Consider the following 27,869-nt stretch of genomic DNA (forward strand, 5'->3'; position numbering starts at 1 on the left):
TTTCCCCACTGTATCAGTTGACCTAATAAAAAATAGGTCCTGTCTGATGGTCATTGTTTAATTTATAGCCTCAGATTGACATGACGGTAAAAAATCACTGCTACATCTTTCTTTACCTGCCACCAGGGGGAGGACTCGGACTCTGCTTGTTCATCTGGGATATGATTCAACAAATAATAATTTTTAAAAAAGCAGTATCTGTTGTAAAATAGCAGAGTGCACCTCTGCGATTTTCCAGGCACGCTTTTGCAGCAGTTCTGCCCTTATCTTACCTCTGCAGTGAAATTATAGCCTGTGAGGGGTATGTCATTTGTCCCTTTCTTTGCAAAATTCCCCGATGAACAACACAGCCTCAAAGTAATTTTTAAGAAGCTCTTCATCAGGAGAGATCTCCCTTCAGTGGCAGATCCGCTCCATCCTTTACATTTGAGACCATCCTGATTGCAAATGATTCTCCTTCACCTCTTCTCTCATGTGTCTCCTTCAGCACTTCATGCCTTGCTACTTCTGAAGAAAAATAAAAGATTTGCATAATCTTTTTTCCCTTTGTTATTTGGCTGCTTCCTTTCCCTCTAATCCTTCCTACCCTCTGTGTGTTCAGACATGGTGAGCTGGTACGGCTTCTGCACCCTCCCATCTACTTGCTCTTTTCTAGATGCTTTTTTCCCCTGCAGCACGATGCAGCTAGGCACTTGCTGGCCTCCTTGGCGATTAGCTGGGGTTCTGGAGAATATGACATAGATGCTGCCACAGCTTGACTGCTAGGGGCAGCTAGTTAACCAGTGTAAAAGCTGTTCCCTACCTCTGGATTACAGGGTGGATTTACTTTCGATCTGATATTTACATATTTATGTATCTGTTAGTTTTATACCTACACATTTTAGTTGCAAACTCCTAACGCAGATTCTTTGTACCCCTCTGCTGTTTAATCAGGCAATACTGCTGGTTGGCATTGTCTTTTTGCAGAGGGATACATCGTGACCCTTCTAGCCAACAGCTGCTGTATGTATGTTGTGTAACATTATGCATGCGACTCCACAGGGTTTGGAGGAGCTGCTTACAGGTCAGTGGTTGCTGCAGTTGCATTTAAAGTGGATTCTAAACAGCAGCAGCTCAACAGTGCGGTAAGTGCAGTAACCAAGGCCTCAGGTTAGATTGCCCCCATCAGTTTTGGTTTGCGTGCTGCCCACCTGCATATGACTTGCAGTAAACCTGCTTACTTACATAACTTCTTTAGATGCATCCCAGAAATCCACTTGGATTCTCAGTTTCTACTCCTTTTATGGTAACAGCAAAACCCAAAGACACTTCAAAATTCTTAGTGTAGACCCAGGGAACTGCCAGGCCAAATCAATCTCACATAAACAAACATGCTGTCAGCTTCCTTTCTTCCAGAAACAACCCACAGAGGAAAAAAAACACCTCAAGTTAATTAGAGAGTGACTGGATTGCAGCTAGCCATCTGGTTGCTGGGGAGCAGAGGTTGCTTTGTACACCTGGGGCTGAACAGGCTTTAAGGAAGAGTCAGCCTCAGGAAACCTTTCCTTTGCTGTGCTTAGCAGTAGGGAACAAAAGTGCAACAACCAAGAATGCCAGCACTGCCAGAGTGTCCTGTCTGTCACCCTGGCATGCTGAGTTTAGTACTGCACTTTTGTCCCCATGGCTGTTTGTCTGCCATCATATCTAGCCTGTATCAAACTGCTAATGAGCTTCATTCATTGTCCTCACTGACAGCTTGTGTAATGAATAGCTCTGAAGTGAGATACTATTAAATCCATTTGAATGCAAGGTCGTAAGCCTCGGAGGTGATGAAACTTTTCTTAACTTTTGGCAAGAGTAGAGGCATTTGCATTATGCTGTGATATTTATCTGCTGCTGACCCAGTCTTATGCTTGGTTGGGTTTGGCAAACCAGGAGAACCACTCCGGGGCTATTCCTTAACAACGGTGGCTATACATGGATCAAAACTTGAGATCTGAGGATGGAGATTCAGAAGGCAGTAACTGTGGAATTACATGGAGCAGAACTCTACCCAGGGAGTGAGATAAAACAGGGAACCTCACTTCAAGTACATGGTCATCTCAAAGAAAGCAAAATCAAAGGATGAAGTTTATTTGAAAGGTTGCATCCCACTTCCAGACAGATATGTAAGCTGTCTTTGGGGCTAACTGCACAGGGGAGCTGGCTGCCTGGAAGGAACCAGGAAACGATCCTGAAGGTCTGTCAAAATGGTAAAAGTCACTTTGTCTCAAAACTATTTGGCCTATTAACTCATTTCTCCTTTCTTCCTCCATGAAACAGATGCTGATTTGCTGAGCACTTAGTCAAATAAACTTGGTTTGCTTTTCCTCTCAAAGTTTGCCTAGCATAAGGAGTGGCTGGGTACAGTTCCCAGGCCTGCCATTGTCCAGGGAGCACCACCCCTACGCGAGGTGCTGATTCACTCTCCCTGCGCCAGCCCAGTGCCACCACGTCAGCATGCCCCAAGGAGGAGGAATCTCCAGACACCTGGTTTCTGTGCCCAGTCACAGGCAGTGAGGGCAGGGTCCAAGATCTGTGTGACCCTCTCCAGTCTGTGACAGACGTCATGGCACAATTCCATAATGGCTAAACCTGCGGTAGGTTCCTTCAGATAGGGACACCAAAAAAAAGAGCCCCCAAACTTCTCTGTTGGTAAGTGTGCTGGAAGCTCGGACTGGCTGACCTGTGCTTACAGTGTTCCAGGTTCTGACGCAGAACAGCAGGAGAGGCTGTTACACAGCACCCTGTGACGGCACTTGTCACAGGTCAGGGCACAGAGGGCCATCAGGCAAGTTGTGGGGAGCAGGCAGGGTACATCCCAGCTGTGGGATCACTGGCGGGGGGGGGGGGTACTGTGAAAAAACTGAGCGTTTCTGAGCTGGTCCCATGCCCTGCTTTCCTCCAACCAACACAGGTGTCTCCTCCTCCATTTCCCATGTCCCCACCATAACATGGGGGATGAAGGGAAGATTTTAGAGTTTCCCCCTTCTCAAAAGGGCACAATCCCATTGCTTCCACTCCAAGCCAGGGTGAGGGAGTGAGGGCCACAGGATCTGGGGGCGGGCTGCAGGGCCACAGCAGTCCGGACTGAATCTGGCTAAGGCCATGGCTAACTGGTTGCTGGTTAAAGATCTTTTGTTGGTATATATACTCATTTCTGGATCATTTTGCCCTTGCACAGCATGACATAGGTAGATGAACTGCAGGAATATTAATGGGTAAGAACTGCAGATGTTCTCCCTGCTTTCTGAACGTGCTTCAGGACACAAGATAACATGCTGTGCATAAAAGAAGCTACATTGGCAGCACAGTAAAATTTTAATATCATTTTATTGTGTTATTTCTAATATTATGAACCATTTTCAAACTCAATTGGTAAGGATTTTAGTGCATTAATCCTGTCAAAAGAGAATGAAATTCGCATATGTCTTGGGGACACAGTATGGGGCATACGTGCTGTTAATTCCACATTGAAGTGAAGAAGCACCTGGGTGAGCGCTATCTGTTCAAATAAGTAGGATTTTGGTTTTTCCTTGCAATTGGCCATGTTTTCACCTGGCTTCCCTGGGCAACAGCTGGCAACGAGCTGAAACCACTGCCCTGTGTGCAAGCTGTGTTTCTTAAAGATACTATCTTGCTATGTGTGACCAGTGCTTTTCATGAGCTTAGATGATGGATCTTTTATTCTCAGGGCCATCAGTATTATTACCACTTACAGCATCGCACATAGCAGATCATCATCCTTGATTTAAGTGCTTTGGTGCTGCTCTTGCTGTAGTAATAAGTGAAGAAATAAACAAAAATACTGTTTTTAGAGAAGATGGGACTGAAAAGATTAAAATTGTTTCCTTAGGTCAATTGCACTGTGCAGTAATTTGAATTAGAAACATTGGGAGAATAGTAGAGTATGCTTACTGTGCTTGATAAATACGCTCACATAACTGCTGTGAGAGTCAGATAGATGCACATGTCTGGAAAGAAGATAAAGCCTAACATCTGCTCTTCCCTTCCACCTACATCGGCTTTTGGGAGTTCCATTCCCTTGTTGGCACATCTATAAATCTAAAATAATAGAGACGTCCCTCACTGGAAGTTGTGTAAGCAACTCAGGACTGTACAACATTAAATCCTGGAAGGAAAGTGCACTAGGAGAGCTAACAATACCCAGTCCATAAATTACAGAAACGTGGCTAAACAAAATGATAGACAGAAAAAATCACTACAAAATCCCCTGTCTCCTAATTACCTGGGTGCATGCCTTCTTCTCTAGGTCAGCTCTGACGGGGAAAGGGCTTTTATAATGCTCCAGTGCAGCTGGATATAAACACTGGCATTTCAGGGGAGGCATGAAACCTAGAAATGCCTTTGGAAGTGAGGCTGAACAGTGTCTTCATGCTTGTTATGGGGTGTTAAATCAGGCCATCGCTAAGCAGATGCCCAATTGAGTCTAAATTATAACATGCCCTTTGCATCAAAGGTTTAGGTGCCTGCCCATGACTGTTCGCTTTCCATGTTGGAGCTTTACAGGGCTGTTGGCTCACAGTGCTTTTTCTGGATTGAGCATCAGGCAACAGGCAGAGGGAAAAACATTATCACCATCACCAGAGACACTGTGTTGGTAGAGTGGAAGTCAGGAAAAGGCAGGAATCACATTTCCCAGTGCAATGAGAGGATTGCAAGGGGCTAAAAAAGACTTTTGTAGGTGTCTTCTGTAGGTGTAACAAGCCTGTTAGGCTGTCTTTGAAATAACTATTGTAATGAGCCTGGGATTTTGTTATGGTATCAATTATTTCAGTTTGCCTACACAAAGCTGATACCTTGCTTAAGGCTTAAATCAGGGCTTGGCTCATATAACAGTAACTTTAATTGGGGTCTCAATGGCCAATAAACATCGTCATACTAGGAGAGGGTAGAAAATCACTCCGAACCTGGGTAGAACTGTCCCCCGATCAATAGCCACCTGGGAGATAGCTCTGACCTGAATAAAATGGAGAAGCTGTATGGCATCTCTGGTCTGCAGCGAGGTGTTCCTCGAAGATTCTCTCCAGCTCCAGCTTCCCATCACAAGGGGCTGCCGTCTCCCAGGGCCGATCAAGAACATCATCTTTGTGCTTAGGCACTCGTTTAAAGCCCAGCAGTGGGAAAACGTGCTGCCTTCTTTGCTGGCTGTCCACAGAGCACCTCATTAGTTGTGTCAGAGACGTGTTTAAAATGCCCATGATTTTGTTTGCTTTCTTTAGGGCATCACGTCTGAAAGCTCCCTCAGTTTCCCAGCAAGGGACAGGCCACAAGCTGCTCTCTGATTCTGAACTCACGGTCTCATTGTAAGATTTTAAAAACAGAGGGATCTGCTACAACCACTGCATCAGGCCTCCCTCAGGCAACAGTTTAGGGAGATCGCAGCCACTGCCTCACTCGTTCTGTCTTCTCACCTGTAGCGATGTAGCTCCCGATGCCACAGCCGCCATCATTAGGCTTCAGAGTTAACCGTCCCGCTGACGTGAATTCCAGACCGGAACAAGACTGGCAAGTTCAGGTCGACCCTGGGGCGGCGTTCCCTGCCACCGGCGCCTCAGGGAGCACAGCCCCGGGAACGGGCCTCAGGGAGCACGGCCCCGGGAGCGGTGCACCTGAACAGGGCCCCGGTGGGCTCGGGCCACCTGCCGCCCTTTCCGTCCGTCCGTCCATCCGTCCTTCCGTCCACAGGCAGCCCATTCCGCACAGAGCGGCGCCGCGCACGGCCGAGACACCCCCTTCGCGCTCCAAGCCCGCCGGTCCCAACCTGGCCACAGACCGCCCCCCCCGAACCCGGCCGCGCCGCGGCTCCGCCCCCGGGGCCGCCTCAGGTGCCGGCGGGGGGGCGGGTCCCGCCACGCGAGCAGCGGCCGCGGGACCCGCACGGCTCGGCTCGGCTCGTCTTGGCGCTGCCGCTCCTCCGCCTCAGGTAAGAGCCGCGGCTCCGTGGAGCGGGGGGTTTCCTCTCGCGGCGGGGCGCGCGCGCCGTCGGGGCTGAGCCGTCCCCGTCGGAAGTAACGGTGAGGGCGTCGTCCCCCTCAGGCGCCCGCTGCGGAGCGGGAACCGCGCCTCACCTCACCGTCCCCGCCGCGCCCCGAAAAACTCAGCTCGTCCTCCTCGGCTCCGAGCGTCGGGTTTGTTCCCGGGCTCTGCGGGACGGCGGCGGGCAGGGCGGGAGGCCAGGGCGGGTGGCGGGAGGTGCCGCGGCCCCGAGGAGCCCCCGCGGGGCGGGCGGCGGCTGAGCTGCCGGTGGGCGCCTGGCGGGCACCGGCTGGCGGGATGGCGCTTTGCGCCCTCGGGGCGCGGGGCGAAAGGCGGGAGCTCCCCTCAGGAGCGGCGGGGAGGAGGAGGAGGAGGTACCAGCAGCTACCTCTTTAAAACAAATATTTATCAGCAATGAGAGGTGACATAGCACTGCTTTATCTTTAAAATATCCTGAGCGGAGCGGGGGGGTGGGGGGGCTGGAGACCGGGGCCTTCCCGGCTGTTTTCCAGCTGGTGTGTAACCCGTGTCAGTTCCTGTCACCCTGGGCGGTCGTTTTCTCCTCGGGGAGTTGCATCACTTAGAAGCAAGAACTGTAGGGCAGTAAAACAAACTGCTAGGAAACGCAGGATCTTGTTTCTGTTGTTGCTGCTCTTTGAAGGGGAGAGACCTGCTGCTGCTGCTGGACTGTGCACGGCTTCGCTGGGCGCTCGCTGCAGAACACCCCCCGCACCCCCCCCCGCAGACCTGCTGGTTCGCCGAACAGGTGAAGGAACGGACGCGCGGGCTGTGTGTGCATCCTGCTGCCCTACAGCGGCAGGCAGGGAGCCTGCTGCACAAAGCCAAACAGATCGGTCATTCTGATTTCACTCGTAAAAAGTATAAGCTCTCTGATTCTTCCCATTTCCACTGTACAAAGTGCATGTCGTCTTTTTGCCATGTGTTCTGAGACTCTGCTTTCTCCCCCCCTCCATGTTTTCTGCTGTGCAAGCTAGCAGCAAGGCAGTGTGGACCAATGCACATGGTAACGTCGTGCTGTGGGATCGCAGGCAATATTGCTGACACCAGCATAAGCGTTTCCACCTTTTTGCCTCCCAAAGTTCTGTTTCCACACTGTCCTTGCCTTCTTACAGCAGGAGCAGTGGTATGTTCGTGCGGTGTATCGGGTTGATCTGACCTAAATTAACATTAACCTGACCAAAAAAAAAAAGGAGGGGATTTGGTGGTAATTTTAACCTTAACTTTTCCCTTGGCCTAAGGCAATGTAAGCCTATTCATGTTTCTGTGCACTTCCTTGGAGGCAAACCAGGTTTCAGTCTCTCCTGCTTTGTTCCTCATCACCCTTTCCTGACTCAGAGCTGCACTCAGTTACGCTAATAACAGTTTGTTGGGCTTCATAGTATCCCGAATTAGCTCTGGGTTCAAATAAACCTCCTCTTTTAAGTGGGTTCTTTGGGGTGTTTAGGTTTTTGTTTGTTTGGTTGAGGCTTTTTTGTTTTGTTGTTGTTCTTTTTTTTCCCCCAAGGCAAAGATGTCAGTGGAACTATAGCCTTGATCTGTGTGTTTGAATCTGTCCCCAAATTGTGGGAGCAGTGATATTGGATTATAGTTGGTACAAGATCAAATCCATATGGTGCCATATATAAGCATATAACTAAAAAACTTTCTTTTTTTGGTCCCATTGTTTGTGCTTGCTACCCTGCAAGCACTTGCATATGCATTTACTGAGATCTTCGTTTGATCACTGCCTTCAGGATGGCTTTATCAGGACTATTTATAATATAAGTCATAAGAGAGGCAAATAAACCAATCTTTTAATCAAACTTCCTTTCAACTTTCGACAAAACTGTGCCACTCTCTTTGCAGATCTGATGCATGTTTTGGGTAACAAATGGAAAAGACTTACTAGCTTTAGGTTTTAATAGCAGTAGCTTGTGCTATTGTTATTAATCTAGGTGCAGCACAGCTATATCTGTAATAGTCATTGCCATGCTAGTCGTCATTGTCAAGTTAGTTGACTTGCATGTGGTTCAGACGGTTTTTCATACTTTCATTTTCACACGATCTGATGCAGTCCCAGATTAAAATGGGCAGGTCACAGCATCATGTTTCAGGGTCTTGCATCACACTGGCTGGTCCTAGTGCCAGGGAAGGGCAGTCATGTTCACTTAGCCCTCCCCAGTAAATCCATGCCTCTTCTCTGTTACTACTTCAGCCTGAAGAATTAGTTTATTTTTCTGATGCAGTTTTCTCAATGGCTAACGTTGAGAAATGTTCTGTGCTGGTCACTTCAGGTATGCTTCACACTGTAAAAAGGTTTCTTGTGCTTAAAGTTCTGCAGTGCTTAGTTCTCATAAACGTGTGCTTAGCTTGCTGCAGCACAGAATTCGATCTTTGACGTAAGCAACAGGACTTATGTTTGGAAGTATTAGCTAATTAAAACATGGGAATTGTGAGGGCGCTTGTTCTAATCCCAGTTACCAGGTGGCTTACTTCACAGCACAGAGAACGTCATAGTGCAGGGAAAGAAAATAACTTGCTCGTCACAGACTTTCTGCTCAGAGGAGGACAAAAGGCAGCAATTCAGACCTCCTCTGCACTGCAGAGGCCTCCTGAGCTGGCTGTGTCTCCACTGGTTCTGGTTTACAGGTGGTTGCTACAAGACAATACTGGTCTTTGGACGCCTGATTTGGTCTGGACAGCAGCTTGCTTTTATCTGTAAATGGAAGGGTTTGGACCCAGTGATGCAGAAAACTCTGTAAGTCTGTCTTCTGCATGCTGGTGGAGAGGTGTCTACCCCAACCTGCATGTGGCCTGACTCCAGCTGCAGATAGTACAAGTACCATCATACCACTTGCCTTATCTTCCACCACAGTGGGAGGTCATGGCTCCTTCCGTGGAGGCCTGTATCCCAAAGCAGAACTTAGCTGTGCCCTACCTTCCAGCTAGAGAAGGATCAGCAGTCACATGTATTGTAGCAGCGTTAGTACAGAATTGCCTTGTTTGCTGCTCTGAGTGCTTTTATGTCGCTGCTACTGCAGTACAGTCAGCAGTGAGACACTTGGAAGTGTTCCACTATTGCCAGTTTCCTCTTGGAGAAACTGAGGCAGAACTACACAGCTGGAGAGCTGATGAGAAGAGGACTGAAAGCTGTTATCTCAGCCATCCCTGCGATGTTTGTAACAGGAAGCAAGGGTTTAATGATGGTGAGACTCCCGTTGTTCTCTGGAGACAGGGCTGGATGCAGGGTCAGCCTCAGCAGTTCTGTGTGCCCAGAAATTGCTGGCCCCTGGGATTCCCAAACTCAATGGAATATTCAGGGAAATCCGGAAATCTCCACATCCGCCCTTTAGGGCATAAAGAAGGATGTAAGTCTCTTGTTCCATGCGTACTTTGGGAGGGAGCTGAGCTGGGCTCAGTGAGTGGCTCCCCTTTAGAAGGGGAGATCTTTGTAATGTTAAATATTTTTCTCTGTATCTTCTGGAGTAGCATGTTTGTCAAGAGGCACAGAACTATGTGATGATAAAGGATCCACAGCAAAAAGCACCCATAGAAAAATGTGAGGACTTTAATTTTACAGTGGCAAAAAAATGTAAAGAAAGAAGAGTGACTAATTTCTCCTTCCTGAGAGTTTTATTATGGCTCTAAAATGGACCTTAAGGATGTTGAACATCATGCAGGAAATGGGAGAGGCGTGATGACATTTGGCTCTTTCTAATGTTCCTAGCCTGCTGCCTAACAAAACGTAGTTGTGGAGTTAGAGAGTTGATGGGAAAAGGGTGATAGCCGCAGGTTCTTGACTTTTGTTCTATGCCCAGAAAATTCTTAGAAGACTTCTAAAAGCCTGTGCTCCCAGATTTGAATGGGTAATAATAAATAACCACCTACATTGTTTAGAGCTTTTTATCCTTCAGCTGTCATGCATATATTGAACTCATTTGTAGCATGTGAAGTCTGGCCCAAATCTATTACAAACATATTCTTGCAAAGACTTGTGGACTCGTTAATAAATAAATTTTAGTTTTTCCTGTGCAGATAAGGAGCTCATGTTTTTAAAGTAATAAGCATGGACTTTATTTTCTGTTTATCCACTGAATTATTTTTCTCCTAGTTCTTTCATGTTACTTGGAGGGCTCCTCAAAATCAAGTTCTGGGCAGTACTGAAGCGGGAGCCAGAGGCTGCCACACAGAGCAACTGATGCAGAGGGCAGGGGTGCAAGCAACTGGGAGTGAAAAACGTGCATTACTTTGGGCAAGAGTATGGTGCTGTCTTGTTGCCAAGTGAGGTGATTGTCAATTGTGTGGGTCGTGAGAAAGGATTTGTCTGTGTTTGCTCCAAATTCTGACCTGAAATAGGTGACTGTAGCTTGTTATTTACATAAGGTCTGAGTTTGTCCATGTGTCTTGGCAGTCTCCACAGGGTAGGATAATGTAAGGTGACAAACGTTGGTTTACTCTTGTTTACGTGAGAGGAAGTGCACCAGAGACAAAGTTGCCTTTAGATTATATTAGCCATGAAAAAAGGACTAAATTTTGTGTGGTTTTCTGCTCCAAATCTGGAATAGCTATTATTTTAAGGCAGTTATTTTTGTATAGATGTGCTGTAAAGGGGGGTTGCAGACATGTCCAAGTCCTATTGTAATTTGCCTTTGCTGTGCAGTGGACTTTGACCCAGGTTTTGTGCAAAGCACCATGTATACAGATGTATTGTAGCTGCTCCTTGGTTCCATTTACTTTGCAGCCTTTCTGCCGCAAAGGCTTAACTATTCCTGTCTTGAGTTTTTACATCCAGTTCTAGGATTTACCTGGAACTTTTATTTTAGATTAATCTGGATAATGTCCCTTCAATAAATTTTAAACTGATGGCTCCAAATATCTGTTCTTATGTTAGTGTCTGTCACTAACTCAAGTGCTGTTTCTGGTCTCTTTGTATGCTACAGGGCTTTCTCCTTTACCTTTTGTGAAGAAAGTTTAGACCTTTACACAGCAGTGTGTTCACATCTAACCTGCCTGCTCATTAGTCTCTTACATAATATTCTCATTACCCATCGTTACCGTAAACATTGTAATCCTTTTGCTTCTACATCACAGGTTCAACAGTGTGACCACTCTCTTGATTCATATACTCACAGCAAAGCCTCCATCTCTCTCATGGATTATAGATCTAAATTGGTAACTATCACTTGCTTGCAATATTTATTAGCAGTTATGATAATTGCTTGTGCTATGCTTTCTGGTTCTGATAAATCTCTCTTGTAGTACTAGCGTTTGTATCAGACTCCTTAAGGTTGCGGCCTTATTGCCTTTATGAGCTTCATTCTTAGGCCAGCACACATTGGCTGTAAAAAAACCAATCCATTACTTGATAAAAATCTAATTTCTGAAAAACAAAAATATTTTTAAAATGACAGAGCACATAAAGGAGTGAGCTTTAATAATAGGGAATTGATGTAGATGCCTAGCTTGTGAACTAGAATATTTTTAATGTAGATGTACTACTTAAGACTTTTGGGGGGAAACAGACAAGGTACTAACTTATGCTGCATGTCAGTAATGTCTCTCATGGCTTATTGCTGAGGTGTAAACGTTGGGATGAAAGAATCTTTTGGTATACAAACTTTTTTGTTTCTTCCCTACCACATTGAGTAATTTCCAGTCTTTTAGCCTCTTCAGAGCTATCTACAGAGCTCCTGTCTTCTGTTTGTAGAAGAGCGTTGGCAGATGTGTGATCTATCTGACTTTAGCACAATGTATTAACTTTAGTGCTACCTCTGTGTTGGTTTGTGGTTTCTTTTTTACTTCTGACTTGACCTAGCCTCATTATTTCTGCTTTTATCAGATGAGTGTATTTAGTAATCTCTTTTCTTCCTTCCACACTCCTTCAGTGCCTATGGATAGCCAGGGCTCTAACAGGTACAGCTATGTTTGTGACTGTGCCCCTTCTCTTGTTGCCCGTTATCAGTTCTTCCTTCTAAACTGATAGTCCTAAACAGCTTTCTCAGTTTTTCTCTGATGGCTGATCTTGAGCACTGGAAATCTTGTCTGGAGCTGTTCTTGCCTGTGAGCTGATAGAGAAGATCAGTGCTCTGTTAGTTTATTGCCAAAACCATAAGGCTCAGGGGTTTTTTAAGGAAATAAATGGATGGTGAGATACACCAGTTGATTTCTAGCCAACACCATCCACTTTAGACAGTAGTTGTGGTTTAATCAGGCAGGCAGTTAAAACAGCCACACAGCTGTTTACTCACCATACCCTCTGCCATTGGGATGGGAGAGAGAATTGAAAAGAAAAAACCAAAAGATAAACCCCGTGGTTTAAAGACGATTTAATAGGACAGAAAAGGCAGATGATAATAATGAATGTACAAAACAGTGATGGGCAGCACAGTTCCTTACCACCCAGAGCTGATGCTCAGCTAGTTCTCAAGCTGAGCCACTTCCTGGCCCAACCCACAGTTACATACAGAGCATGGAATCATACAATATGTAATATCCCTTTGGTCAGTTGGGGTCTGCTGTCCTGGCCATGTCCCTTCCCAGATTCTTGGGCACCACCAGCCTCCTCGTTGGCAGGGCACCATAAGAAGCTGAAAGGTCTTGACTGCTTAGCAACAACTAAAATACTAGTGTGTTATCAACAATATTCTCATACTAAATCTAAATCACAGCACGATACCAGCTGCTAGAAAGAGATTAACACTATCTCAGCCGAAAGCAGGAGAACAGTTTGTGTACTGTGTCTCACTGAAGTTGGCTGGAGGCAGTAAATATTGCAGAAGCAGCAACTGCTTTAGTTATTTGTAAGAGCAGTTCATGTTGCACTACAAAGCAGTTTGATTCTTCACCGCGATGCTGGTCACAAATTAAAGAGCACAGATGTGTGGAACCATCTATATGCCACATTTCAGTGAGTACTGAAAGCAGTGAAGACTGGCTTCCCAGGGAGGAGTCTTGTGGCAATAGGCTTATTTTTTTAAAAACTTTGTTAGACCAAAATAGAAAATAAAGGCAGGAGAGACACCTTGACTGAGGAACATATTCTGTGGTGACTAATAAGCTCTGATTAAGACTTTATTGCTTTAGAGCATTTGTAACATCCTCCTCCTATGTGGTTTCTCTGTCTAATAAAAGACGAGCTCGCACTGCAGGCTTTTTCCTCAATAGGGAAATAATAAGGTATCTCATGGCTACATAACTGCCTATTCTCACAAAGCTAGCTGGAAGTGGATGTGTTTGAGACCTTGTTCCCATTGCTAAAGCGTATGGAGAAAAAGAAGTGGGATACCCAGGCAAAGAACTAAACAACACAGGGTCTCATTCTGAAGTGTTCTCAAGGACAGTCTGACTGGCAGCTTTTTCTTCTCCTGTGTAATGGCTTTTCTGTAATGTGGCTAAATTTTTGCTGTATAGGTATTTTCTTGAAGATCCTTCCAAGGCAGCCAAAATGGAAACAGTCACAAGCCTCTCTTCTGCACTCGGCTTGTCAGTCTTATTTGACTTGGTCTTCTGTAACAAAACCTGGTTAGTCTGCAGGTGCTTGTAAAACAGCAGAGATGCTGCTGTATTTGGAGTCATCCTAAGCAGAGAGCATACATAGCCATGTAGCTGGAGAGCAGAGGGTTACGCTGCCAACCAAATGTCCTTTCACCAAGGAGGGAATAAAATCTTCTGGGAGCAATGGCTGTGCCAACTGTTCTGGTGAGTTGGATGGGAGCTGCCTGATGTCAGCGCATCGTCATCTTTTCCCTCTGATGCTGAGTCTCCACCAGGTGTGGAGGGCCTGCAGGACATGATTTTGTGGACCTTTCTCTCAGTAGCATAGCAACTGCCATTGCTTCCCACTGCTTGGTCCCCTCTTCTTGGCACCCTCAGCTGTGCTGGATCAGGAGCTGAACCAACTTTAAAAACAGCCCTGCAAAACAGGAGAACTTGAAGGATTTGTTTTTAACTGGGATCTCTCTGTTCTCTGAACCAGTTTTCTGTGTGGCCCTCAGGACTAGGGAACACTTGGAACAGGGGTGGGACAGCAAGTGGGGAAGAGAAAGGGTGGGAAGGAGAACTGGGGGAAAAGTCTGCTGGTTCCTGGCTTCAGGATTCAAGCACAAATTCTGTAGGATCCTTGTGAATGCTTTCAGCCCAAATACAGCTGGAGTACATCTCGGTAATGATCCGCAATCAGTGAAGTAATCAGTAATTAGTGCTAAAGCCCTTTCAGTTTCACTCTATTGACCAGAGGAGGGTAAAGAGAAAAGTCAAATTTGGGAAAAGTCAAATTTAAGCAGAGGGATGGAATTTTCTTTGAAATTTTTGTGCTCTGATGCCACCTCTCATAATTCAAGGCGGCGACCTGCAGCATCTCCGGCGCAGCGCAGTGGCACGCGCAGGCCAGTGAGTGTTGTGCTTCTATGACAACAGCCCCGCGTTCTGTGCAAGTATCGTTTGATCTTATTTTCTGCATTGTGCTTCTAACAAAGCTGCTCTAGCTGGCCACATTCTGTAATTGCTTTTTTAACTGAGATCTGAAAGTCACATTTGTGACCAGGTACACTTTTGATTATAGCAATCTAAGGGGGTTAATAGAAGCAGCAGTGTTTCATTTAAAAGATCAGCTTGGAGTGTGCAGATGGATTCTGCGAAGGCAGGGGTGGAAAGAAGATATTGATTCCTGTATGATTAGTGGAATACTTCTTTGTTAAAGGTCTGCCTCTGAATCTTTAAATGACCAGGCTTCAAGTGATGAGGGCATCTCACTTTTTTCAAGTCTCTGAGTGGAATGGAGAATTACAGATTTTTAAGGGTTTTTTTCCTTCTTTAGCAAGTCCTTCTGTGTTCTCAGTGGCATTTGTAAAAGTTTTATATGAGGAAGATAAATTACTCAGAGAGAACTTCTTATTGTATTCCAGCTTGGTGATGGCACAAATCAACTAATCATCTGGTTTCATAGTTTGCACCTGAGATTTCCAACATTTGAACTGAGGCAGTGGGTGCATCGGCCTGAGTGTGTCTGTGTGTAAGTCAGTTGGGTGTTGAATTCTCCATTTTATGTTAAGACCCATAAGGCAGAGGTAGAAGAGCCCTTTCCTGATACACTTGTCAGAAGAAATTTGTACTTAGGCTTTCTGGAGTGTTTGCAAAGGAGCACATTCTTACTGAATAGTGTCTCAAGTTAAAAAGAGTGTATCAGAGTTGTGTTGTATCTTACAGAGAACCATTTGTGGGAAGATTTTACTGCTGTCAGTGCAGATGTTGACTATTGAGCTACAGATAAAGTTCTTCAGAAACTGTCCTTGTTAATGCAGTCTGTGAGCAAAATGCCTGCTGCACCAGCCCCTTTCTGTGTGAGAAAGTTGCATGTGTTTAGTTGGAGATAATCATGCCTGTTTTACTGAAGTTTAAACTGGGCTGGTTTTGGTTTGCTTCTTCTCTGTTGCAAATTTAAGTTAAGTTGTCATCCCAATTTGAATTGCCTTTGGGCATCCTTTGGGTTTATAGCTGTTAAACTCTGGTGAGTTCTCAATTGTTTTGTTTTGGTTTTCTTCAGTGAGTGAGTGAAGTCCTATGTACAGGTGAGACTTGCTAAGAAGGAAGGTATTTGGGTACTTGGGTAAGTGGTGGGAATTTTGTTCACAAAGATGCCATGAATCTGACTTGTGGGGAAAATGAACTTACTTCTTAGGATGCCAGGGGAAGAAGAGCCTTTGGTCTCCACTCAGTGCTTTCTGACACTGCACACAAGTAGCACACGTCCTAGTGTGGTGGACATGGTCATCAGACCCATGCTGTTGTTGCCCCAGTTTGCATGACCCCCTCACTGGTTATAAGGAGCCAAGACCTTTTGCTTGTTTGCCTTGGGGTAGAATTTGAAATAGCATTACTAATGAAATATGTGGTACATCTGTTAAAAGGTGAAGTTCCCTTTTACTGCTTTCTGTAGTAATTAGGTCTGTGTAGCCATCTTTGCTTGGAGGTGAAAAGGCAGGGGCTTGCCTTCTCCACAGCCTGTCTGAGCTGCATACATTAAAGCAGCCAGGGCTGCTCAGCCAGTCCCACCCATCGATCTTTCAGGCTCCGCAGTTGTGTTTTAGTTGCTGAATTCAGTTCAGGATCACAAGAGAAAGGGATCTCTGAGGCTGCATCTTCCTCCCTCCCCACCCTACTAATGTCCCCAACTCTCACCTTCCCCATAATCAAAAGAGATAATTTATTCTTTCCAAATGCTGCCTGCAGCCCCAACAAGCCCTCATGTTTTATGCAGGTGCTGTTTATTTTAACTGCAGTGCTGAGAGTAGATGGGTGATGGATGCATTCAAAGTTTTCAGCTGAAATTCCTGGTATTTCATCTTCTCCCATGGCTTCCCCCCACCCCTTCTGTAAATGCCAAGGACAGAACTTTTCTAAGGATAAAATGGTGGTGGTGCCTGGGCTAGAAATGCAGATTTTTCCTAGTAGTCATAAAGGAATTATTTAGATTTACATGTCTTGAAGGCTGCTTAATGAATCGCATGGTTGAATGCACCATCAAAGATTTGAGTTCTTCGTTGCAGTACTCCAGTTTATTGGAGCAATGGAAGTGGCACCCTGCCACAGAATTAAAGAGTGCTGTTTCCCCACTAGTATTTGAACAATCTGCAGTAGCCATCTGTTATTCATTTAAACGTAAAGCAATGCAACAGGTGTATTTCTTGGGTTTGGAAATCTTATCAGGGCAAGTGGATAATAGAAATTTAAAGCCAGGATTTAAAAGAAGATTTCAAAGTGTGTTCCTCTTTATCCAGCATATATAGTGGTTGTGATATTAGAAAGGAGATAAACTAAACATATGGTACATGGTTAAGGAAAACAAATGCTGAACTGCTCTTAAATCTGTTCTTTTTCAATGTTTGTCATTTTCTTAGATGGCTTCAGTAACAGATGCCAGATACAGGCAGAAGGATACTTCAGATCAAAATTTTGATTATATGTTTAAACTCCTGATCATTGGCAACAGCAGCGTGGGCAAAACATCCTTCCTCTTCAGATACGCCGATGACACTTTCACACCAGCCTTCGTTAGCACAGTAGGAATCGACTTCAAAGTGAAAACAGTTTACAGGAATGACAAGCGGGTGAAACTGCAGATTTGGGTAAGTGCCAAAAATGCTTTACATTAATCCCAGCAAAGGTATGGTGGTAAAAATTAGCTTGTTTAGAAGTAGATTGGAATTCATATAGATTTTGATTGGTCATAATTTTTGTGTGACTGTATAATTTGTATCCCTGCAATATATCCAAGTAAGTTCTCTTTGTGTTGCTGTCTTAGCTGGTGGGACTCCTGATACAGTCTTAAGCAGCTGCTCTGTGTTCTCAGGAGTAAGTGTGCTACTAAACAGCAACAAACCTGAAGCTAGTCTGGAGCCCTTCAGTAATGCTTTTTGAATGAGCACCAGTAGGTGAAGAAATTCAGTGAGGGCTTAATGAGTGAACTCTAGGCATACATTCTACAATAAGATAGTTGTATCTTCCTGCAACTCATGTGCCTGCTCAGCAGCACCAAGCCAGCTGACTTCGCCCATCCAGGATTCACCAGGGTAAAGACACAGGTATGATTCAAACCATCTCTGCTGACACAACTTCTTGGTAAATCAAATAGGAATAGAACGTGTGCAGGTAAGCTGGAGCTCCCTCAGCATAAAACACCCAGTTGTGGGACCTCTTCGAATTCCAACATCCTAGCTCTGTTGAGGTGAAAAAAGGTTCCTGAGCTTTGAGCACCACGTTTTCTTTTATTCTACTTACTGGTAAATTACTAAAATCACTTAAATTGCATTCACTCTGTAGGATTTACCCTGATGGAGCTTAAACCCTCTGTGTTCCAGTGAGTTACTCAGCATGTTTAAAAAACCTAGACTCAGATTGTTGTGTTTTAAAGTACCACAGAGCTCCAGCTGGGGTTCCAGTTTGCAAGATTATCTTCTATTTTGCATAAGAAGAAAAGATCTCAAATAGAATATATGAGGCTAATATTATCTTAAACAATTTCAAAGGTGTTAGTGCACTAACCTGAAGTAGCTGCCTACTTAGTGGTTTCTCCTACAAGTTAGGTTTAAAGTTTAGGCTTGAAGATGACTTGAAACTGTATGGTGTTTCTATCCAAATCCTGCCTCAACCACAAGCATAGTCTTCTGATTGCTCTATATACACTTGATTTGTAGTTAATCTTTCATTATTGCATTAAAATGTAATATTATAGTAATTACACTTGGGATTTTTATTTACTGCAATGATCTTCAGTACTCACAAAAAAAGAATCTAAAATGAGAAACTTTTTTTCTTTTTCCTCTGCGACAGTATGATTAATTTTATTTCTGTGTTGCTGTATACAAAGTACAACAAATAATTGAGTAAAAGATCCTCTTCACTTTGCAAATCTCTGGCATTGAAACCAATGTAGATAATCTACCATAAAACTGATTTAATTTAGGATTTAGGTATGTTTGGTCTTCAGGCCCTGTAAAGAATTAATAGAGGATTTCCATCCAGTTTGTCTATCTTAATCTTGGACCATGAAATTCAGTAATAAGTTGTGTAAAAGCAAGATAGAAAGCACCATTAAATGTTTGGGGTTTTTGCAAAGATACTGGTATTAAAATGAATTAAGCAGTCATTTTAATTAAATCTGAAGATTTTTTTTTTTGGTGAAAAAGACTTTAATAACCTTAAACCTCATATGAAGAGAGGTGTCAGGTGGATTCCTCATGGTGCTATCTATAGGACCTGTAATATTGGAGTTACCAACAGCACCATTGATTTAAAATGTATTTTTAATAAAAGGTTCATGTAAGTGTTTGGCAGTTTCCAGAGTGACTTGTGCTCTTTTTCATTCTTTGCCTGGATCCCTGATGTGAGTCATGATTTAAAGATCTTAACAAAAACATTAAAATGTGTAATTTTTACTCTGTATAACCTACAGTGTTCGCACTTGTTTATCTCCTGCCTGTCCTGAGACTAAACTTGTAATTTCAGTGTATTCTTCAGAGTACATGTAGTAGTAGTAGTGAAGGCCATGAGCATACCAAAACTATGTGTTCCTATGTGTAAGAAGGAAGAGTTTTCTTACCAACCTGTCTTCCAACTACTTAAAAAAATTATTTACAGCTCCTAATGAGCTTATGTAAGTGTAGAAGTCAGCAGCTCAATTGGACACTTTGCTTTTACTTTCCAGTTACATTGACTTTTTTAAAATTATGCTCCCCTAAGTTTGGTGTCAAGTCTTACCTGAATCTGGTTTAATGCACTTTTGTCCTTCTTCACTTAGTTTCACAAGTGTTTAAATTAATTGCTTCAGATGTCTTTATAAAATTCAGGGAGGATTTCTTCTAGGAACCTCTTAATGTTCTCTGCTCCACGGAAGCAAGTCTCTCTCAGTTCCTGGGTTCTTGCAGAGCTCTGAAGTGCCTGTTGCTGTGTCAGACTAGAATGACTCAAGGGCTGTGCACAAATAACCTTGTTTTATGTCCTACATATCTCAAGATGGAGGGGAAGTTATTCCTGTTGTGCTGCCATCCAGAGAGATCCATAATCAGTGGAACTTTCTATGTTGACTTTTGCCTGTGTTGAACAGAGGAGCAGAATGCTTGGGTGTGGGGCTCCAGCTACAAAGGGCTCCTTGGGTTTTCCTAAAGCTAAGAAAAATTCACACCGCTTCAAGTGCGGAGCAGTCAGACCTAAAGAGTAACAGCCTGTGGCTGCATCAGTAACTTTTTGGGCTGCCTTGTGGTTACAATCTCCAGTAGAAATTGATGAGTGCTTTTAAGCTAGAGATCCAGCTTTTGTGTTTGTGCTGAGTTTGAGGAAGTCCATATTTTGTGAATCAGGATTTGACAAGCTGTCAAATGTAATGATCAATTTTTCATGTCATTAGTGGGCCTCTTGCTTTGTTGCTATTAACACCTCAATCACCCAAATTGATATTTTAGTAAGTGGCCAATCAGTTGTGCTAGTGACCTCACTGTCAGGGAAATCATCTGCTTGGAAAAGACTTGAAAGGTGTACCTCTTGAGCCTGAGAGGAATGGAAATCATTCCTCTGCAGGAGCAAAGATGCTCATGGTGGTTGTAAGTTAGAATGCTGCTAGAGAGCAGAACAGTAAAATGGTCCAGGGAGGGGGTTATGTGAAATAATGTTTTGTGGGTTGGTCTGGATTTTTTTTTTGGTTGGTTTTGGGTTGACTGGTTTAATTTCAAGTCTTTTTTTATCTTGTTTAGGAACGGTGGCTTTATGTAAGTAGAATAATTGACCTTTACTGAGAAAGTTAATTTTGTAGTTGGATGAGGTTTGTTAATTTAGACATTTCTAATTGAAAACATTACTTATGTAAATATATTCACATATTATGTGGATATTCTAATGTCTACATAAATTTAATTCTGGGATTGGATTTGTTTAACGCTGCTGCCATCTGTGACAGTACTCTCATATAAAGCATCTCCATTATGATATATTTGTAAGGAGCCAATTTGTAATATCTCTCTGCATTTGGGGTGTACATGTGGATTATTTCTTTCTTGACCAACAGTTTTGTATTCAGAGTTGCTAATTACTGAAGGAAAGCTATTATATTTTCAGATAGGTGTATTTTTTATTATCAATAAGTCTTAAGGGTAACATTATTGTATTCTTGGCAAATGTATACAGTTAATACTCAATGCAGTGTTCGGGTTGCCTAGCAGCTAGAGAGGGCCACCTTGTCCAGATCCAGATGGAAGCAGGGTGAATGAATACAAGTGATCTCTGGTTTAGGTGAGAGCAATGTGAGACTTCCCTTTTTATTTTTTTTCTCCTTTTTTTTGTCCTCCTCTTTCTGTGTGTTTGTATGTCTGTTGGTGGTAAGTAATAACAACAGGGGAACTTCTGAGCAATGTAACATTGAGGCTAACTGCTGAGGGGCAAGCTCTGGTCCTTCACACTGGCCCAGTCTAGGTTAATTCTGTTAGCTGTTTGGATAGTAACACAAATTTACTGATGGAAAATAATTGGCAAAACACTTGTGGGCCACAACACTCTGCTTGTCATGTGCATGTTTTGTGTGAGAAATTGCATTAAGCCTTTGTACAGCACCCTACACAAGGGAGTCTTATTTTTGTTGCACATACTACACATAAACATATATCTGCTTAATAATAAACATAAATACAGGGTTTGGCAGCTGATGTTACAGTTGAAAATACTTTTCACCCCCTTCTTCAAAGGCAAATAGAAGTTAAATTTAACTTCAGGTTAAAAGGCAAAAAGGATGTGATGTTCAGGTGGAGACAGCATATTTAGACTGCAGGATGATTTTTCTTTTAAGGTGCTGCTTATCAGATTTAAGCTGCTAGGATGAATGTAGCTTTTTCTTTCCCATTATCAAAAATGTTTCCGTGGCTTAACTGCTGAAACCTGTAGGGGTCTGAGATTAGCTGTAGTGGATGTCTGAAACATGTTACAGCTTTCAGGCACAGCTGGGAAGAGGGTGCAAAGCAGCATTGCTCTGTTTTTGTGGAAAGGATCTTTACAAACAGAAACATGAAAACTGCTATTTATGCTGAGTGGCAGTTACCATTACAGAACAAAAAAAAAAGTGTAAATCAAAATAAAACCCAAGCTGTGCAGCTGTCCAGAAGGCAAGTACACAGTGTTTTTAAAAGCTTTTTGTGTCAGTTGTCGCCTGGATGTTACTGTGCAGCTCACCTCATACAGAAGGGATTCAAAGAAGTAACACTGGTAACTAAGTTAATTTATTTTTTTCATTTGATGGAGATAAAATTAGAACACTGTCATACTTGATTGTAAATTTTAATGTTAATTGCACACTTAACCGAAAGCTAATTATGCATTTCAGATGAGAGAATCATCTATTCCCCTGGCATCCCATTCCCATCATGTTTTTGCTAAGGTCCTTATAAGCACTGACTTTAAACTTGAATGCTTGCATAAAACTTGTTTCTAAAAAAAGAGATGATGAGTTCTGTAATTTAATGTATAGATGCAATAGTGATGGGGTGTCTCTAAAGATCTAATGGGCCTGATTGCACTCAGTGGATTCACAGCAGTTGTGAAATCCTCTGATTTGCAGTTCAGACAAAGAACTAAAAGGGACAAAGTCACAGTAGTGAAAAGAACAGGTTGATCCTCGAAGATGACCAGGATTACATCTTTTTTGCAGCATTTAGGACTTACTGGGTCCCAGGAATAAAAATCATATATTGTGAGTGGACGTAAAGTGCTACTTCTGATGTTAAAACGCAATGTGGAATATTTAACCAGAGGACATACATCAACTGTCTGTAATTCAATGCCAAGGTCTTAGTTATAAGTAATAATACTTATGCTTTGGGAAGTACTTGGTGCTCACACCACTCAGTGGTGTTTAAGATTAGAGTTGAAAGTGTATTACAGGAGAGAGAAATAAAAACTTAACCACCCAGGTTTGGGTTTTTTTTTATCCCACTCACTACTGAATTCATTTACCAGCCTAAGCTTGTTGAACAGAGCATTCCTGTGTTTGCAGATAAGCAGGTGACATGGAAGATTTATTTCTGTTCATAGTTAATCACCTCAATCCTGTTGTTATCTCATTATAACTCTATGTTACAGTGAAGGCCAATTTCAACTTCAGTCTAAGCTCTGTTACTGCTGGAGTTATTCCTGCTTTACAGTGTTGGATTTAGTCTCACTCCAAGGCGTGGTATCTCTTTGTGCTACATCTTTGCAGAGTTCCTAGGTATGTGGAGCAGTAAAGTGAAAAAAGTTTTTTAAATGACTTTCAGAGGTACGAGGCTGTATCCAGGAGCAGGGTTAAGTGTGTTAGTTGATGAAGAGCTGCTGATAGTTCAAAGGTTTGGACCTTTTCTAGGGAAAATGTTCCTGTGTTAACTGGCTGTCCAGTACAAGAAGAGCTCTACGTGGAACATTTCAAGGGAAATTCTTCAGTTCATGTACTAAGGCAGTTAAGCTTTGAAAGGACAAATAGGTTGCTGGCCTCCTGACATTTTGCATTTAATGCTTTTTACAGCAGAAATTCAGAACAGATACTTCATAACCATTTGAAGTAAGGTCTTAGACTCATGTGCCTCAAAGCATTTTCCTGTTGTCTTATCAGAATCACCCTTACTATGATTTTCTTCAACAATGTTATCTTCTGCATAACAATTAGGTATATTCTATATTTAAATATGCTTGGTTACACTGTGATCAGTTACAAGATAATACAGTGGGTGGAATTTATGAGTTCCCATAGTATTTGTCTGTTGAGCATGTACTTAAACTGTGTCGTAAGTTTTTGGTCAAATCAAAAAATAGAATTTTTTGTTGAGCTTATTCACATTCATAACTTTCACACATTGTGTCATCTACTGCAGTGTCATGTTTATGCAACACTTATGAGTTGTTTGAATGGCTGCTTTTAGAGAGAAGTGGAACCTGAGACCACAAAAAATGATTTTCAGATGTGAGAAATTATATCCTGTAGCACAACTGGAGTACCCAGGAGTTTAGCAGTGGGTACTTTGTAATTTGTTTTCTGTTTTGTAGCTATTTAACGTCATCCTGAATCATTAAACAGCATGAATTAAGCTCCCAGATGTTGAGCACCGATTTTCTGTATTTCTGTTGGCAAGGCTACTTTCAGTCATGTGGATGGAAGGTCATGGGAGTATCCCTGAAACCCTTTTTGATTTGCATGAGGATCTTTTCAGCATGGGGAAAATGGTGACATTATTCCCTACTAACAACATCATCTATGATTTTGGTTTTTGCTTTCTTTTTTTTCTTTGAATAACCAAGTCCCCAAAATGATCTCTTTGCTGCTTGTTGTGGTTAAGTTGTCCTGAAGCTGCAGTGTAACCACAGTGTGTGCAGAGGTTGGTGTGACTGCAGTGTGTAGTTGTGTTGGAGGGCAGCAGAGTTGGACTCTGCAGACGTGCATGGTGCTGACAGAAGGAAACGCTGGTGAGAAGCAATAGCAACTGGACAAAAAATGCAGCATTAGGTTCTCCCTTCTGCAGAACACTGTTGACATTTGCCAGGAGGCACTGATCTCAACCTAGATTTCTGGTGAGCTGTTCTGGCTGCCCAGCAAATATTAATGACTGGCCAAGTGGGAAGCATATAAATCCTGTTTGGGATTAGATATATCTTTCAGTAGCAGTGTAGTACCTTGCATTTTACAGTCTTGGGTTGCAGTCGCCCCTGACTTTATCCTAGGCATCCTAGCATATCCTTCTCTGCTTCTGCCACAGTCCAGGCTTTGCTGTGTTGCTAAGGTGTTCCTCCTTCCAAATGGAGCAGCCAGTCCTAAATGTTTTACCTGGCTCACACATGGCATCCTGTGCTTCTGTAATGCACTTTCATCCTGTTTGAAAAAGTCTACTAGTTTTGCTAATTCTGTTTCACATCCATTTCTTTTCTAATTGTGTATCAGGTACTCATTGCTTTGCTGCTGGTTAGTGTTAGAAACTGAAATGGGAAGTGGCAAGGGTGTCTGAAACTTGGGAGGAGCAGGTGTAAGCGCAGCAGATAAATGTACTGTGTTATGAGCTGCTGTGCTTTATTAAGGGAAATAACTTAACATGGTGTAAGACTCAAGTGATTAAACTTAAAGAAGGTTCAATGATAGTACTTTCTCAGACAGACTGACTGTCCAGTCACTCAGACAAACTGATCAGACATCTGTACCAGTGCTAGAGGGTAAAATCATAGAGCATGGTGTGTGCAGATAAATGTGTGCATGCAAGCTACTGATGTCTATCAGGTGTTACTGTCTCTGCTTTCCTTTCAGACAGAGCAATAAACCAGAACATACCAGGGATCTGTGCAGAGGATGTTTACTAGGCAGCATATTCACCCTAATGCTGTTTTTGCTTTTGCATGTGCTTATTCAAAGATCTACCTGCTGCTTCCTCTCCTTTGGTCCTTACATCAGTGATAACGCTGTGGCAGCTCTGAAGTTACCGAGTATTCAAGTGCCATGGTAACTGCATCCCGCTCGGCAGACTGCCAGCGGGCGCTGAGCCCTTCCCGGCTCTGAAAGGAAGCAAGCGCTCCGACTGCCAAATTGTGGTAGACTGGTGTGAGTCAGCTTTGATAAGTCCATAGAAAGTCTTTTACCAAGGGCTGCAGGTCTCTTTTTTTTGAGGGAAGAAAGAGAAATGACTCCCATCAAATATGTTTTGGAATTAGTTTATTTTTTTTTTAAATTCTAAAACTGTCCTACGTTATTGAAAGGCTAAAAAATGCATTCCTGTTGGAATTACCATCAGGTGCTAAACTGTTTCCTTGCTGTGCATTTTAGCCTCATGCTGTACATGTTTCTGTAAGGCTATATGACTTTTCCAATAATTTCTCTTGGCTCTGTGTTATGCACCCTGGCTTGCTCTGGGAAAAATCAGATAGCACCTTTGTAAACACTGTTGCATTAACTTTAAGGATAATTCTCACAGGCTACTGTTGCAGCAGAATTTGGAATAATGTAATTGTATGTAAGAGTGAACTAGAAGAGCTGGGGAAAAGAGGAAGTCAATTAATTCACTTGTTTCTTTTTTTAGAAAAGAAATATTCTGATTGTAATATAGCACGCTGGTGCATCAATTAATTGCATGGGATAGCAACACTGGAAATTTACAGCCAAGCAAGGCTAATTAAGGAGTACATTTTCAAAATCTCTCTTGCATTAGAGTGGAATGATGAACCTTAACCTTTATGCTTCACTTACCTTCTCTTGGCCCTTGCTGGCTTGTAGAACAACCAAAACTGTGAAGAAAGCCAGACCTCACCATGTTGATGCTTGTGTGCGGTTTCTAAAGAGACATTCTAACTTACTCCTAGCAAACTTTAGCTATGATAATGGTGAGAGCCCTGCAGAGGTTCACTGAGGTTTGGAATGTGTAGTTGTGTAACGTCATGACAACTTGGTGCACAGTAGAGGTGGGCAGAGCCAATCCTCTCTGGAGTTGTGTCCACTGCCATCAGGTGTGAACACGTCTGCTTGTTCAATGTTTCTGTAAAATACAAACTTCTTCAGCTGGAAATCTTTTAAAATTGCTCTTTACTCCCTTTGTAAAGGTTGCTGACCAAATGAAAGGCAACAGAGGATTGGGAAACAAGAAAAGAGCTAGTTGGGGGTTGGAAGGGATGAATAAGCTTCCTTTCTCTTACTCTACTGCAAACTGTCTCACCGGTGCAATGCAGCATGGCAAGGTTTGTTCTAGTTCTTAAGTGGGACCAACACAAAGTGCTAGCTTTAGTCCTGGCTTCTCTCTGGTTTATTCCTCTGTAATCTTGAAGATGCCCAAGAGTGAAAGCTCATGTCACACTTGGTTGAGAATGTTGTGCTGTTTCAGAAATAGCTGTTTGAAGGACTGCTGAAAGTTGTTTATGATTGCTGAAGAGCAAGTTCTAGCTGTGTGCAGCCATTAGAGAGACACACTTAAGTGATGATTTAAGGTATAGAAGATGAAATGCTGTTGACCATTTGGATTTGCAGTGTTAGTTCTCCCATCTCCAAACCCCTTAAAAATCCCAGTGCTAACAGTTACCAGAAAAACAAGGAAGGTGTTTAAGATATGATTCTAATCTCTTTTATGTTGGTGTAGACTTGGAGGATCTGCAGGACAGACTCAGATCACATGTAGGGTTTAATGCTGTGGTAACCTGGTCCAGTGCATCCCAACTGCTCAGTAGTATAGTAAAGCACTGAGGGGAACTGCTTGTCTGAAAGCAAGAAGGGTGTGCTTAGTGCAGCATGGCAGGGGGCTGGTGGCGAGCCTGATTTAGCTTAAGCACAGCTTCGTGATCACAGAATGTGATGACACAGCAGTGTCATCTCTGCTTCTGGACCTTGCTCTGTCGCTAGTAAGGGAGGGCCTATGTAGACAACTCCACTGCACAGTGCTGACATGCTCTAAGCTAGTGAGTGGACTGAAAACTCTTACAAAACTAGAGTAGAACCAAAGTAGGACTGTGATATGGAAAACTGAGAAAACAAAACCAGTGCCTTTAACGATTAGGTTCATTATAGTGGAAAGCCACACCAAAGAAGCAGTGCTCATGAACTCTGGCTTGCAAGAAGCAATGAGTGGCACTGAGCAACAAGCCCAGGAGGGCTGGGTTCTGCAGGGAGGGAACTGCTGTTGCAGAAGTGTCTGTCTGCATGAACATCACGTGGATTCCGGCCTTCCTGCGAGGTGGCTGGTGTCTGGGCTTAGCGCTTCCTGAGATGGAGGTATGCATTTGGCAAAGCTCTTCAGACTGTTTTTATACACCCTTCCTCACCAAACCCCCTTCCTAGCTTGTTTTCCTAAGTGTGAGACATGGTATAAAGCACAGAAGGGACTCGAATGAGTTGGCTGATTACAGGAACTTGGTGCTCCAGAAGAACAGTATTTCTGTACTGATGCTCATTCCAACAGTTGCACTATAATTATGCAACAGCTGAAAATCCATACCTGGTTAAGGCTCCTTATCCTAGCTAAAATGGATTTCATCTTCTATAAGAATACCCTTCATCTTGAAAATAGCATGCAGGAATAGTCACTACTCCCCCTGAGTCTTTGGGTTTGGAAGTGTAAAAATTAATAATGTTGTTTCACATGTGCTGCTTAATTTATTTAGGGAAAATTGAACACTTCAAAGGGAAGAATCCACATAAAGTTCTGCCCCTGTGATGCCTGCTACTGATCTGAGTTGCCTATACTCTGCTCCACAGTAACATGTCCAAAGTTGTGACTATTGTTCTGAAGTCTTGGACATACATGTTTGAAATGATTTCAGATTTCCTGTTTGGAAGTATGCATAGGAGCTCCTTATGTTCTATACGGAGACTGTATGAAATTTGA

General features: G+C 43.2%; 1 protein-coding gene across 1 annotated transcript in view; it reads left to right on the plus strand.

The window, feature by feature from the left end:
* Window positions 1–11,169: 11,169 nt before the first annotated feature.
* RAB3B (RAB3B, member RAS oncogene family) overlaps window positions 11,170–27,869 on the plus strand; it is a gene marked incomplete at both ends in the record, with an annotated part of 48,819 nt that continues 32,119 nt past the window's right edge. Inside the window, 2 exons of the mRNA XM_084266343.1 lie at window positions 11,170–11,190; window positions 16,914–17,141. Of these exons, the coding sequence (XP_084122469.1) occupies window positions 11,170–11,190; window positions 16,914–17,141 (249 nt within the window). The remainder of the gene's footprint in view (window positions 11,191–16,913; window positions 17,142–27,869) is intronic.

The sequence above is a fragment of the Gallinula chloropus genome (assembly GCF_964237585.1).
Source record: "Gallinula chloropus genome assembly, chromosome: 6".
Taxonomy (NCBI): domain Eukaryota; kingdom Metazoa; phylum Chordata; class Aves; order Gruiformes; family Rallidae; genus Gallinula; species Gallinula chloropus.